Here is a 16,550-nt window from a genome sequence, read left to right as displayed (position 1 = left end):
AGCATCTGCCTTCGGCTCAGGGCGTGATCCCGGCGTTATGGGATCGAGCCCCACATCAGGCTCCTCCGCTATGAGCCTGCTTCTTCCTCTCCCACTCCCCCTGCTTGTGTTCCCTCTCTCGCTGGCTGTCTCTATCTCTGTCGAATAAATAAATAAACTCTTTAAAATAAAAAAAAAAAAAGAAGTGTTGGGTTTTTATTTTTTAAATCATGAACAGTTGTTCACTTTATCATATGATTTATTTCCTTTAACCTAACCATGTGACTGTGGTAGACTGCTTGCTGTTTGACCACCAAATTCTAACAAAATTATAGTTGGGTATATGGCTACTGAGCTACAAAACATTTCTCAAGGTCTCTTGCAATTAGATATGGCTCCATGACTAAGCTCTCACCCACAGAACAGGACAGAAGAGACATAGGCCACTTCTGGGCCTCAGCATAAAATAATGAGCATGCTTCTCTATGCTTTTTCCTCCCTTGCTGCTGGCTGACACCCAGACAAAGCAGTAAATTTATGCCTAAGTATTTTATGCCTTTGATGCTGTTACGAATGGATTTTTTTTTACTTCATTTTTCAAATTTTGCTATAAATAGTATATAAGAAAGGCTACTGATTTTTAAAAATATAACCTTGTGTCCAACAATCTTGCTAAGTCCAATTATATTTCTAGTAGTTGTTTTTTAGATTCCTGAAGATTTTCTACATAAACAATATGCCATCTGCAAATAAAAAAAATTGCTTCTTCCTTTCTGGTGTTTATGCCTTTTATTTCTTCTTATTCTTCTCTCCCTCCAACAATGCCAAATCACACTTTGTAACCTACCTGCTGAGTCTTTAAAGTAATTCTGAAGAGATATTCATGCCAGAAAACTCCAATAGCTATAACCACTGATTTTCTTAGAAAAGATAACTGGCCAAAAAAATATTGGAAAAAAATCCCAAAATTGTTATATGAAGTTTAAAAACATTTATGCCAAGAGAAAAGGAATAAAACTTAGTCAAGAACTATATAATTATAAAGCTAAGTAAAATCATACACACCCCCTTAAATTAAAAAAACAAAACAGAAGACTATATAATATCAGCATCAGTATCACTAGCAACGAAGCTAGAATTATGAGAAAATTCATGCATGGATCCTTCCAACTTCTCATTACTTCCTCCTGTAACAAGAAGTTACTATTTACTGAGCAGCGAATGTGTACCAATTTCTTCTAATTCTCACCAAACTCCCTTAAGTAAGTAACTAGTCATGTCTGCATTTTTTACAGAAGGAAATTAAGAACTGGAGAGCCTGAAGTAACCTATCAAAAGTCACAGAGGGGAAGCAGCAGAGCCAGGATATGAACTAAGACAGTTTAGCTCCAGAACCCATGAAGTTTCATCTTAACTGCAACGCGACCTATACCTCTTCGTCACTGGCTCACAGAGTACTTCATTGTAGCCACATTAATCTAAAACAAGCAACAGCAGTATCGGTGCTTTTTTCTTCCCAACGACTCTACCATAAAATTTTGCCTTGTTCCAAAAGGAATTTAATGCTCCTGATATTTTATTAAGTAAGTAGTGGTAAAAGTAGAACACACTTACTGGTTTCGGCATTTTCCTTCTCTTTTTGTCACCTTCTTTAAAAATTCACTTTTATGAATTCTGATGTCACCTTCAGTTAAAGAAAAAAGAAAACATAGTGGATCTATTACTTTTATATACTGTCTTGATTTTAATATAATTTGTATAGAATAAAAATTAAAACATTTTAAACCGTGAGTTTAACAGAGCTCTCTAAAAATAAAAAAATAAAATAACACAGAACTCTCTTATTCTAATTTTCAATGTCTTTTACTATCATTTTACCTTCTCTAAAAATATTTATAGCTGTAATTTAAAATAGCACATATCTCAAACAACATAATCAAAAGCATACCGATCAACAACCGAAAGTTTTAATTTACTCAGAGACAACGCATAGCAAGGAAGCAAGACTGCTGAGGACCCAAACGCTGTCTCTGCATCCGGTTCACCTCTACACCCAGCCTGGGAGAGGAGAGGGATAGTAAAGGAGGAAGATATAGATTCAAATTCTAAAGAGATGAACTCAAGAACACTTTTCAACCTTTTTTCTGTTCTGACAAAGACGAAAGGAAATTCTGATTAATGTAAACTCTAAAAAGATTACTTTTTCTTCTTGAAAGTTTAAAAATCTGAGTAAAAATACATTGAGTTATTTACCTAAGGTGCATTAAACAGCCACAGAGTACACACTAGCAATCTGCACATTACTCACCAGCAAGCTGGTGGCCTTCAATGAAATTTAGAGCTGTCCTTGAGACCAATGTTAAATTTTATCTTCTCCCTGTAAAGCAAAACAAGTGAATTCTAATCCAAGAAAACCATCATGCTATATTGTCTTAGGGTAAGTGTTCTTAAAAACATCTAACAAACCAACCAAAAGATCTGACATTCTTAATCATTATTAGTTGTCCAGAAAAAAAATGACATATTATTTCAATTTGAAAACCTTTAGTGAGGTATATTAGATTATTACTTGAAAATCAGCTTCCATTGATATTATCTCTGCCAAGAAAATTCATCCATTATACAGCATCAACTAAATTAATATAAAATTAATTCTGCTTTAGAACTTCAGTGTCAACTGCTTTTTAATATGCTACAATGAACCTGAAAATTCTCCAAATCGAAAAAAAAATGGAACATCATTTCCCTACAGTTTACTCAATCAGGTGCCAAATTAAACCTCTCTTTAAAAGAAACTTCCACCTGAGATATTTTTTTTATCTAATAATTGAGCTATGAAATTCATTTCCTTAACTCATAGCTAGAAAATGTTAACACTCCCTCCTTACAGTCAGTCACCTACTTTCATGAACCTAAATGTACTTCAGACCTATCTTCTCATTCCACATGCTCTTTTCATCCCACTACTATTGTCTTGTTCATCCTTATCATCTCAGGTCTTAGAACATCCTCAAAATTGACCTGCTTTTCACATCATTTATAAGTTAGTAATTCCCAAATCTGTATCTCTAGAACTTGCTTGGCTAACTTGCCCTGCTCAATGTCTAGATTATCTCAAATGTAACATGGCCAAAACATTTAAATCTCTACCCTATAGCCAAATCTGATTTTCTACAAGTCTCGGTGACATATTTCTAGAAAGTTATCACAGTATTCCCTCATGATTTTTTGTATCTACTACGTTGGCAGTTATGATCTTCTTTTCATTCCTAATGCTGTTAAATTTTACCTTCCCTTTTGCTTGATTAATGTTGCCAGAGTCTGCTTAGTTTATTGTTCTAAGGTCCAGCTTCCAGTTTCATTGATCTGTTTCTTTTATTGTTTTTTTGCTAATTTCTTTTTCCTCATCACTTTTCATTAGTTGGCTTTACTCTGTGGCTCATTTTCTAATCCCTAAAATTAAAATTTTATCTAAGTAATTCCCTTTTTCTTTTCTAGTATGTGCATCAAGGTCATTAAGTATGTTAAAATATAAGACCACTCCATATACAAAGTATCCCCCTATTTTCTCCAGAATATTTTAAAAAAACTTTTATCATTTGAATATATAAAGTAATCAAGTATATTTATAACATTAGTACACTTAAATATTTTTAAAAATGATCTATAAAATATTGAAACTATACTTTTTCTTTCATCCCTTATTTCACAGAGCACAGAATTTCTTTAAACTCCTCACACAAATGAGACAGAGTATACAAACACTTTTTGAATCAGTATATAATACTATTACTAAAATTTTTATCCCAAACCACACTACCCATTCATATAAAACACTGGGAATTTTTCTTCCTATCTGTACTGTTGGAATATATTTTAATATCTACAGTGCAACCACTGCATTGTTTTTTTTTTTAAAAACCAGATCTCTTCTAGATTTGCCTCTTTTTTTAATGCTTAAACCACTTACCAAATGAACTCTGTGAGCTTTCCAAACTCACATGTACCAAAGGCATGTCAGGTCAATGTGCCTGTTTTAAATAGTACTTCCAAGCCCAAGAAAAAGAACAAATCAACAACAGATTTCCTAAAAACACAAATATAAATCTCCATTTCTGGGGAACACTTTTTTTTTTTAATGTCTTGCCTTATATTTAAAACCACACCATTTTTGTGAACAAAACAAGTCAATCAGAGAAAGACAATTATCATATGATTTCACTCATGTGGAATTTAAGAAACAAAACAGGATCATAGGGGAAGGGAGGGAAAAATAAAAACAAGACAAAATCAGAGAGACAAACCATAAGAGATTCTTAACTATAGGAAACAAACTGAGGGTTGCTGGAGGAGGGTGGGCGGAGGGATGGAATAACTGGGTGATGGACATTAAGGAGGGCATGTGATGTAATGAACACTGGGTATTATATAAGACTGATGAATCACTGATCTCTACCTCTGAAACTACTAATACACTATATGTCAGTTAACTGAATTTAAAAAAATAAAATACCATTTTTCTAAGTATCGCTTTACTGTTTTCCCACACAGGTTTTTATATGTAGTCTTTTCACTGGCTCTACAAGTTTCCCTTTCCAGTTTTGATCTCTAATCATGACTAAGAAATTTTTTTTTAATTTTCAAATGGAATGGTTACAAGTCTGGGAACAAAGCACTTATTATTTATTTCTAACTTTACTATACCATAGTCAAAAAATTCATTAAGACTTCATGTTTAGTACATGGTCAGTTTAATTTCATTTCTAACTGTTCTGGCTATAAATGACAATAACGTACATTTGCATTTGATAAGTTAGATCAAGCCAAACAAGTACTTAATGTTTTGTTTATAGTTTCCCTACTGTTGCTCACTTTAGTCTACTTAAGCACCTTGAGAAAAAAATATATTAACTTTTCCCAAGTATGATTGTGGATGTTTCTTCTTATAAATTGTCACTTTTTAACTTATATTTTTTTAGGCTATGCTATTAGGTGAGTATAGGTTTAGAACTGTTATTTCTCCAGGGAATACTTCCTTTTTCCATTAAGTAATAATTTAATTGCATGTAGAATTCTAAATTGACTGTTATTCCCTCAGCATTCAGAGGACGTTATTTTTCTGGCATCTGTTACTGCTGATGAGAGATCTACTGTCAATCTACCTCATTGATCTGAGATAATCTGCCTTTTCTCTCTGCTTTAAGGAATCTGGGGGGCGGGTGTTCTCCAGGTTTGCTTTTACTTACCTTGTTCAGGATTTGGTAAGCTTCCTTATTCTGAAGATGCATGCTTTTCTTAAATTCTGGAAAATTATTAGCCATTGTCTCTCTCATTCTCTCTTTTCATTCAGCAATTCTCACTGGACACATACTGCATATTTTATTCTCTAATCCATACTACTTTTTCATATTTTCCATTTCTTTATCTCTGTGCAACACTCCTCTAATCACTAATTCTCTCCAGTTGTTTTTAATGTATTACCTCTTCAATAGTTCAGCATTTTGATAATTATATATTTTTATTTCTAGAAATTTTTTCAGCTTTGTAAAAAAATTTAACAATGCTATGCTATTTTATAATTTGTTTTAAATCTTCCTTTGATTCCTATGTTTATTTTCTGTCACTATAAAATTTTTCTGTTTTCAGTTCATTATGATTTATTTCTTTATAGAGTTTGTAATTTTGGACAGAAAGCTCCTGTCTCTAAGCCACTACCCAATGTGGGAGTCCTGCAAGCCCTGAGTTGTTTGTGTGTGTGTGTGTGTGTGTGTATGTATATATATATATATACATACATATATATATATATATATATACATGTATTGCTACAGAGGTATTTCAAGTTTGCTCGTACCAGACTATTAAGAATTTAAAATTTTTTATTTATTTTTATTATTTTTTTAAAGATTTTATTTATTCATCTGAGAGGGAGAAAGACAGAGAGAGCAAAAGCAGGGAGAGAGGCAGAGGGAACGGGAGAAGCAGACACCCTGCTGAGCTGCAGCCAAACATGGGGCTCCCATGGCTCCCAGGACCTGAAGATCATGAGCTGAGCCGAAGGCAGACATTTAACCATCTGAGCCACCCAGGTGTCCTTAAAAAAAAAAAAAAATTTTTTTTTTTTTTTTTTTTTTTTTTTAAAGCAGCACCTGGCTGGCGCAGTCAGTGGAGCATGTGACTCTTGATCTCAGGGTCATGAGTTTAAGCCCCACAATGGGTGCAGAGATTACATACATACATACATACATAATTTAATTGTCCTAGGCCAATTTTTACATTAACTTCTCGATTTTGTATTGCATTACCGTATCTACCCTAAAGCTATACACTAAAGAAGCAGAAGACACTCAGGAGAGCTCCCAAAGGTACTGATCATGTTATTTATTAAACCACACAGCTGCTGTATCCTTCCTGTGCAATCTCATCAGTAAGGAAGAACAAGGGACAGAAAGTGAGACTTACACGCCAGACTATATAAACTAAGTTAAAGCACTCAAGTTATAGAAAAAGTAGTTAAGAAACACAGGGCTAACTAGGCAGGTAAATAAATATCAAGTATGTAGGCTTGCAGGAATTTTGAAGTTATATATTAATCTAATACTGGAATGAAATAAAGGTAGGTTTTTTTTCCTTTTCCCTTATAAAATGATTAATCCAAGTTTTCAATACTAGAGTTAATTCAAGTTGTATTCTAGAAAAAGGATCTTTCAAGGAAAAAAATGGATATTAAAGTTTTAGGTTTAATAAGAGATCTCTGCAAACATAAAAGAATAAATATATCATAGGCCAACACACACAAAACCAGGTTTTTACACAAGCAAACTAAACTTTTAAAATCTCCAACAAACCTAACTCAACTATAGGAACTGGGGGGGGGGGAGTGCAGCTAACAAAAAGCCTCCATAAATAAGGATATGGTGGACTTCTAAAAATGCATGTTTTCAGACCACTGTTTCTTTCTTAAAAATCAGGTTGGTCTCCAACTTGTTTTTGGGTTTTTTTTAAGATTTTATTTACTTATTTGACAGAGAAAGAGAGAAATAGTGAGGAGCACAAGCAGGGGGCGTGGGAGAGGGAGAAGCAGGCCCCCCGCTGAGCATGGAGCCCCATGCAGGACTCGATCCCAGGACCCTGGGATTATGACCTGAGCTGAAGGCAGACGCTTAACCAACTGAACTACCCAGGCAGCCCATCCACCTTGTTTTATTTCAGTTAATTACAAATCATCTGAGAAAAAGAATAAGGTTCTACCGCTTTATTTACCAGCTGAACACAATGTGATTACTCAGCAACAATGCTCTGTACTTAGAGAAGACTCCACAGTTGTGTGCTCTTATACAGTAATTCTCTACTAACAAAAATCTGAGGAGACAAGACAGGTCACATTATGGCTACTTTACAACTGAAGATACAAGGTCAACTGCATGAAAATTTCTTGTTCTCAGTCACACGGGTAATCATTGGCCAAACAGTCTTGTGACACCTACCCTAGAGTCCAGAGCTCTACCACATACCCACCTGTCTTCCCCTATTTGATATTTAAAAAGTGCTAAATAATTTCATTTGTGGAAATTTACCCAAAGAAAATAATAAAAATGTGTACAATGTTAGAGCTGCAAAGATTCTAGTTACAGTGTTATTTATAAAAGTGTATATAATACTGAGGTATTAAGTGAACCATGGTATATCTGTAGGCTCTGCTAGATTTCAATGCAACCAATCAAACGGTTACAAAAAATAATAAGTGACATGGCAAAATAACCACAAACTATTAAACAGGCAGGTTATAAAACCATACATACAGTATCATCACATTTCTTTTTTAAAAGTATAAATGAAAAGACTAATATGATTATACTCCAAAATATCGAGTCTCTCTGAATTAACATGAATCTGTAAATTTCTAAAATGAAAATGTAGAGCTTCTGTAATAAGAAAAACAAATGAAAGAACAAAATTATTCTAAGTAAATAAACTGGAGTCAGACCTAGAACTTCACCATAATATTTACTATAATCTAAGCAGGTGAATCTTTTTTCAAAAAGAGACTTTTTAAAAAAATTCTAATTTTCAAGGGAAAAAAATGACTAAGAAAGATATATACGTAATGATGGAAACAGATTAATATATTTTATTTAAAATCCCTACACCCTTAGAACAAAATAAATAGCAAAATAAAAGTAATAGAATAGAAAAATATCCAACAGTCATAACAAAAAGTTACTGTGGAAGTAAAGAAATAATTAAATATATAAAGATATCACTCAGACCCCACTCAATAAATGGTTAAAAGACAAACTCTGCAAACTCTTTACAAAATAAACACACGATTGTACTACTGATTAAAACCACAAATCAAAATGGCTTTAAAGTATTACTGATTATATACTCATTAAACTAGCAAAATAATTATTAATTATACATGCCAGTACTGATGAGGCAGTATCACTAAACAAGTAGATAAATACTGCTAGTAGCACCATAAATCGGCTCAATAGTTCTAGAAAATAAGTTGTCAATATTAACAAAAGCTCGATTTTTTTCTGAACAGGAAATTCTGCTTTTGGAATACACCCCAAAGAAATAAAGAAATACAAAAGAAAGTAATCTGTAGCAAGATATTCTCAGCAGTACTCATTATAAATGCCAATGATTAAAATTACAATGTTGAAACTATGTGATAACATGATGGGCTATTACAGGTTTTCTGTGTATTATAACAAACTGTGTCAACATTTACATTAGGATAAGTGATTATGCAGTCACTCGTTTTAACTATGTAAAAAGCAGGTATCCTTACACATGGTATCTTGATATACATAACTGGGCACTTAATACTAATCAGGGTCTTATTTTTGTTAAGTTCCTAATTTTAAAAATCAGATGAGAATTTTTTAAAAAAACGTATTCCAGTAAACCGGTTATATCTCCGTTTTCGACCTTATATAATATGACATATATAAGAATCCTGCCTTAAATTTTTTTAGGATGCCCCCCGCTTTTTAGCCAATTTAGTTATTACTGAAAAATATTCATATCATGATAATACTATTTAACCTCAGTAATGCCTTTCTAATCCTTCCATGATTGCATTAGTATGTTTTTTCCTGAAACTAGCATTTGTTAGTACCAGAATGGACAATTTAATAAAATGTCACATGAAAAGCTAAGATACCAAGATACTGAGATACATGTCCTGGGTTTCCATTCCTAACTGATTCATCTTGAGATCACTGTCTTTCAGTGTCTTCCTTTCTTTCTTCTCTAAAAAAAAAAAAAAAAAAAAAAAATATATATATATATATATATATATATATATATATATATATATAATCACCTAAACCACTGTATATCAGATACATAATAAAAATCAACTCTTTTCCCATCTACCCTCGTAATACATAATTACTGAGAAAAAATTTACTTCCTCTTCCCTACTCTTCCTAAATTTCTTAAAATGGTCTTACCCTCCCTTTCTGCCATACTGACTCCCCCAGAAGCAATGAAGCATAATCATGGCAGTGACATATATACTCAACAAGTAGTTTTAAGAGATGCTGCAAGCATACATATCCATTTCCAGAAAATTAACTGTATGGTTTTATACTCTAAATACAGTGTTTACAGACAAAGCATTCATATGAAACATTCTCTTCTTTGTCCTTTAACTCTGAGGGTGACCCTGAAACAGCCTCCTTTCTACCTCAAACAATGGAAAAGCAGCCTCATGCTAAACACCTTGAGCTCTATTAAGTCAGTGGCACAACAGACTCTTCCCACCTGTCAGGTGGTAAAACAGGTGTTAAATCTAGTCCATACTGGACCTACACCGAAGCTTCAATAATTTATACCACACTGCCTGATTTTACTCTTAAGATATCCTTTTCCCCCATGCCTAACTATAATTTTTTTTCCTGTCTTTTGAGACATAGAAGCAATCTCTGAACCAACTGTGGTTTCTCCACAGACCAGAAGTTACAAAAGAATTCCTTTGCCAATTTACTGGGGTATTAGGATGCAGTGTAACAAAGAGAAGTATAAACTGAATTAATAAGGTAACTTTGGCAATCAAATCAACACAATATCTACAATAAAAAAGTTATTAATCACTTTTCTTCTGCATAGACCCCTCTGGTGAAGCCTGTGAAGCCCTTCCTAGAAAAGCATTTTAAAATGCACAAAATAAAATACATTAACATTGCATAATTCCAATTATACTGGAGTGCCATCATCAAAATATTAAAATCACAAATTTATGACATAGTAATATCTGTGCTTTTTAACTAATCTCCAAATAAAAATATTTACCAGTCAATCTAATGATTAAACTTCCAAATAATTATGAGTTTATTTCTGTAACAGTAACAGACTATGAAAATATCTGCAATTTCTAAGGGAAATAGTTTCTGCTACTACTAATACCACCAGTTGCCCACATTAAAAATGGAAGAAAACACGTAAAGAAAGATGTAACCTTTTCCCCTATCCAAGTTCACAGACACACAGGCTTAAAACCTCTATGAAACACAGAACTATATTGTATTTTTAGCTCAGTGTTAATACTGAATTTAATAGCAGTGTTAATGCACCTTTAGCTATGTAACGTCATGTTATTTCCCAAGAGAAGCAAAGAGGGCAAAAAATTTTAGGTCCATTTTGCAAGTAAAGAAAGCCAAAACCAAGGACAAGGGTAGCGAATGAAGAAAGTACCTGAAGAATACTCACTCTTCAGCCAGTTTACCTCTATTACCTGATGTCATAATAACTACTCTCTTCCCTCTGCCCAAGAGAGGTACATATCACAATCCCTCATTCTTTTAATAAGGAATTTAAGATTCAGATAAGTGACCTGCCCAGAGTAATAAAGTTAGTTAACAAGTCTGACGTCCTTGTAAACCCTGAGTCCTGGGGCTCTTCTGGCTTTCCTAGTCTTTTTTTTTTTTTTTTTTTTTTGTGACATCATTCTAGGCAAGCTCATTTCAAACAATTACAAGAGCTTTTCAAGAAGAAGCTAAAGTTCATTATTCTGTTGTTTTCAGGTCAAAAGACTACCTCTAAAGATGTTATAAGTACACATTAATACTGGTATAATCACAGGGCACCTAGGTGGCTCAGTCAGTTAAGTGTCCAACTCTTGATCTCAGCTCAGGTCTTGATCTCAGGGTTGTGAATTCAAGCCCACACCCAGCATGGAGCCAACTTAAAAAAAAAAATACTGGTATAATAATCATCTCTGTAAATGGATTTCCTGTAAGGGTGCTATGCAGTTCCAAATAAGGTATTAAGTACTTGCTTATGTAGAAAGTGATTTTCACTCAAGGATATTTTCAAGGAACTGAAATACTCAACATTTTTAAGCAATTTTTACAGGCTACTGAAAATGCAAAGCAATTTTCTAAAACTCAAAACAAATATAAAGCAAAATTGCAATATTAAAAACAAAAGTTTTCCACTGAATTCAGATTCTCTTCTAAAAGAAATCTGTAAATTTAAAGGAAACACCTGATCTACACTGTTCCCAAGGTGGGCAGAAAAACTCGTACACCACCATTTGCATTGATTAATTTTAAATGCTAAAAGCTAAAAAAGCTAAATCCAGTCCAAGTTCTTCATTTTACACCTATGAAAACACCAAAAACTAATATAGTAAGTGTTTAAAAATGTAAAACAGATCATGTAAGTCACCTTTGTAGTAGGAAAGAAGCAAAGTTCCAAAATGACCTGAATTCTTGCAAATAATTCTACGCTTTATAGGTTTTGAAACACCGGACATTACAGTAGCTTATTTTCAAAACAGAATAAAGTAATTATGTTTCTTAAAATATCCGTTAAATTGGACAAAACTCTTTCATGCAGTCAATAAGGCTATATGGCAGTTCCATCATTAAGCTTCTAATTTTCAAGATACTCAAATCTCCCTTTTAGAAACTGGAATGCTGCCTGGCTCACAGTAGGGCCTCAGAAGTTTGCTGGAGATTTTGTTCGTGAATGAAGTTTACATATAATATTCATTTGACTTTTTCTGTTGATTACTGTCAAGGGCAATATTTTCACCTCATTTACATTATTATAAGATGACCAAACAACATATTAATAAGCAACACACTATAAGAGACAGCAAACATGAACATGGGGGAGTAAAAAAACTCCTCCCAACTAGGTCTCCGAAGTTCAGGACTCTATCATCTCTATTCAAGACTCTTAGCAAACTAAATTTAAAGGTCAGCGAATCTGACACTTTTAATGGTTACTATAATTATCATACTGGTTGTTGATTAGATGAAAGTAACGAGCTCTTCAGGTATACATACACCAATTTTGCTTAATAACCAAACTAAGATTTTATAATTTTTCTCTAAGCCTAGAGTCTACAAATGCCTTAAGTATCAGGAGTCCTGATAATGGCTGACAAAGTTTAATCCACCCCACACACTCAGGAAAAGCCAAACGGTTCCAGATTCAATTAAGCATGGCTGAGATTTCCTGTATCCCCATTCTCCCTTTTATCAAGGGTCCCTCTGTTGCACTCATGTGCCCACATCATTCCATGCACTAGCCAGGATTTTTGGTTATAAACAACACCCAATCTGTTAACTTATTGAAAGGTTATTAGTTAATGTACAGAAACAATAGGAAGATTAAAAAATAAAGAGGAAACAACACTCAGAACTCATATCACAGAAGACTCTGCTTAGAACACTGATGCACTGAATATGAACTCCTGTTCCTACACACAGAAGCACTTAAGCAGTTAACACATTCTATAGTACAGCACATCTATATTCCCCCTAGAGTGTGACTTTCTCATATCTTACTCACCAAATACAAGAGTGTCTGGCATAGAAGTATAAATGTACGTATGTTATCTTAAAGTTGGCAAACTTTTTCCCTAAAGGGCCAGGTAAAGGGGCACCTAGGTGGCTCAGTCAGCTAAGCATCTGCCTTTGGCTCAGCTCATGATCTCAGGGTCCTGGGATCAAGCCCCGCACTGGGCTCCCTGCGCAACAGGGAGCCTGCTTTCTCCCTCTCCCTTTGCCAGTCCCCCTGCTGGTGCTCTCTCTCTGATCGCTCTCTCTCAAATAAATAAATGAAATCTTTAAAAAGGAAGGGGAGGGCAGGTAAATAAACTTCTTAGGTTTTCCAAGGCCATATGGGCTCTGTTGCAACAACTCTGCTGCTGTAGCATGAAAGCAGCCATAGATAATATGTAAACAAATGCGCTATGATGTGTTCAAATAAAACTTTATTTGTAAAACAAGGAACAGGCTGCATTTGGCTTATGGGCCACAGTTTGTCAACCCCTGCCTTCGAAGTATTTTAGCAGGAATCAATGCTTTTCATTTCGTAATTTAAATAAATTTAGTTCCCAAGAAGATATGAACTCACATATTCATGCTAGATTACGTACAACAGATCAATCTTGGATGTGACTTTGGGTGGGGTAAGAAAGAATCCACGACACTTGCTATACGAATAAGGAAAACAATCTAGTGGGAGCAGAGTCCTAAGAAAGGTCAATTCCATTACCCTTACCGGTGACTAGTTAAGTATGGAATATATCCCAATCCCAGACTATGAGACTAAGAAGACATCTGCTGGGGGACTTCTGGAAAGGAGAGTCCTTCCCATTCCATTGGTAACGCTGTATGGATGGCAGGCTAGTCCTGCTGCAGCCAGACTGTAACAAGAGGAAAACAGCCTTACTATGCAGCTAATGGGGAAGACCCCAGAGCAGAGAATTGTAAAAAGGAGTCCTTGATGTCATTATTGAGCCTCTGGACTTTATTATGTAAGATAATAAATTTCCTCATTATTTAAGCCAGGTTGAGAATTTTCTATTATTGAGGCCAAAGTACTTTATGTGACAGAAGTCCTTGAAAAAAGAAGATTGCTCACTTCACAATTTCCCGGCAGCCAGTCTTATTTAACTTCAACTTTCCACAAATAAAAGAAACATTTAAGGTCCTGAAAGCCCACAGAGACTACCTATAACTCAGAAAAAACTATCTGTTTCAGTTCCTGATACTGAAACTCATAACTTTATAAATTCTATAATCATGGGGAAAAAACCAAAACAATGTGCTACCTTCTTCTTTGATATTGTACCTAAGACATTCTTTCGACAAGATTTTTTTTTTTTCTCCAAATCAGTGGTTGGCAAACTTCTGCAAAGGGCCTGAGAGTGAATACTTTAGGTTTTGCAAAATATATGGCCTCTGACATTATAGCTCACAAAAGCAGTCATATACAATATGTAACCAAATGGGATTTTTGTGTTCAATAAAACTTCATTTACAAAATCAGGAAAGTAGGCCAGATTTGGCCTGCCAACTAGTTTGTTGATCTCTCCTCTAAATGGTTAACAGCAAAGAGAGTATCTTTCTCAAACAAATCAACTTGACTAAAACTCAAAAATAGTTTATTTCAGATGTATATAAATTAGGTAGAAAAGTAACCTAGCATGTCTTGAGCGTTCTACTCATCTACATTAGATTGCTCGATGTAAAAAAAAAAAAAAAAAAAAAAAAAAAAGTCATTACCTTATTTGTATATATAACCTCTGCAAAATGCAATTTAGATTTCTGTGATAGGGTAACTGATATATATTACAATAGGAAAAAAACAACATAAAACATAAGTATATGCAAATTTATAACATCTACCTATTAAATAAAACTAAGTATTTTAAATTAGTAAATCTGCAAGGATTTCTATATATACGGGTTATTCAAAGAAAAAACTCTATACAACTCGTAACCTGACTGAACCCTTCTTTTCCAGGAAGCTGAAACTAGAATTCAGGATTAAATGGAATGAGGAAAGAAGTAAATCATACGGACTGTATTTCCTTCCCAAACAGTTCCCAATACAAAGACACATATCTTTAAAGGACCCCACTTTTCACTATCAATCATACGCCATACTCTAGGGAGAAAACAAAAAGTGAACTTCACCTTCAATCATTAAGCAAGAAAATTTGCACAAGCACATAAACGCACTTTTGAGATTATAGGAAATCCCATTGTGATTTCATTCAACTGATAAAAATCTGAGAAACATTAATGTTTAACACAGTAATAAACATCCTTTCAGTGTTACAAAATAATCTTACTTTTATAGACTTTAAAATTATAAATATAAGATAAAAAGTGTATGTTTATCCCTGTGTAAGTATTGGCATTTTTTGTACAGAAGGAAAGAAGTGCTAATATCAATTAATTACCTATGAAAAACATGAGTGGGAAAGAGGTGGGGGGGGGTTCTGGCGAGTGAAGAGGACTTTATTTTCCCTTTACATCTTTCTAGATTTTTAATGTTTGTCATAAAATGTAGTACTCTTATAGTCTTTTAAAATGGTTTAAAATATATGTTCAATATAAATTAATATTAAGAAATATACCAAGAACTAAAATGAGTAAGAAAGGCAGGATTCTGTGAAAGAGGCTAGAAACTGAGCAACAACCTGGGGTCAGACTGGCCACTTCTATCACGAAAGAGGTGAGCTTCACCGGCTGCAAAGGGAGTTAAGAGGGGAGTCAACAGGAATTCAACCCAGTTCCTCTGAATCCAGTACCCCAAAGGTAATACCAGGGTAGTTAGGAAGTGTCCACTAGCTTTTGGTCTGCTGGAGGCCCAACCCATCCAAGACAGGGTGACTTCCCTGAGTTCCCAGATTCACAGAAGTAGCATAAAATTATATTAGCTTTACCCTATCAGGTATGCTCCACTGGCAAAGCTCGGTCTTCACAATCTTCATAGGACACATTTTTTTTTTTTTAGGCTTTGGTCTTTGAGAAATAATGGTTAAAATGTGCCACTTTTTTTTTTTTTAAAGATTTTATTTATTTATGTGACAGAGAGACAGCCAGCGAGAGAGGGAACACAAGCAGGGGAGTGGGAGAGGAAGAAGCAGGCTCCCAGCCAAGGAGCCCGATGTGGGACTCGATCCCAGAACGCCAGGATCACGCCCTGAGCCGAAGGCAGACGCTTAGCGACTGCGCTACCCAGGCGCCCCAAAATGTGCCACTTTTAAATGGCCTAAGTTAAAATGTATTAGGTTAAAAATGGATGAAAAAACAAGATTCCCACCATCATTGTAGATTCTAATTAGACTATACACGAATTATATTAAAAGATTGAGAACTGAAATTAAAATAAAAATATATAAAGCTTCATTTCAACAACCTACCAAAGATAAAAATGAATAATAAAATCCAATTCTCTTGGCAATGGTAAAGCAATCAACAAGAAACCACCCTTATTCCCCTCCCTGAGACTACTGACAGTGAGAGAAGAGCAAAGTCTGTCATTTCTTACCACCACAGGAAAAAGAATAATCAATTTAAGTTCCAGTTAAGTAATGACAATGTCTAAAACAAAGGACAGACTCAACATACTTTACCCACACCAAAATTAATTATATTTTTTCTACAAATATTTGAGTCTCTCCTACACACTCTTTGATGTGTAGGGAACAGGAGTGAACAAAACAATGTATAATCCACAAGGGCAAGAATTTAACATTTCTAAATGCCATAATCAAATTGTTTCATTTAAATAAAACTGTAAAG

The 16,550-nt window shown here is 34.3% G+C and overlaps 1 protein-coding gene across 2 annotated transcripts in view; it reads right to left on the bottom strand.

The window, feature by feature from the left end:
• RDX (radixin) overlaps nt 1-16,550 on the bottom strand; it is a 58,306-nt gene that overhangs the window by 40,067 nt on the left and 1,689 nt on the right. For both annotated transcript variants that reach the window (XM_045797734.2, XM_087868460.1), the window contains exons 2-3: nt 2,288-2,356; nt 1,594-1,663 (exon numbers count right to left, since the gene is read on the bottom strand). In XM_045797734.2, coding sequence (XP_045653690.1) covers nt 1,594-1,605 — 12 coding nt within the window. In that variant the 5' untranslated portion in view covers nt 1,606-1,663; nt 2,288-2,356. The remainder of the gene's footprint in view (nt 1-1,593; nt 1,664-2,287; nt 2,357-16,550) is intronic.

Source organism: Ursus americanus, chromosome 16 (genome assembly GCF_024610735.1).
Source record: "Ursus americanus isolate L20-20 chromosome 16, mUrsAme1.1.p, whole genome shotgun sequence".
In the NCBI taxonomy this organism is placed as follows: domain Eukaryota; kingdom Metazoa; phylum Chordata; class Mammalia; order Carnivora; family Ursidae; genus Ursus; species Ursus americanus.
This window is presented reverse-complemented; position numbering and strand designations above follow the sequence as displayed.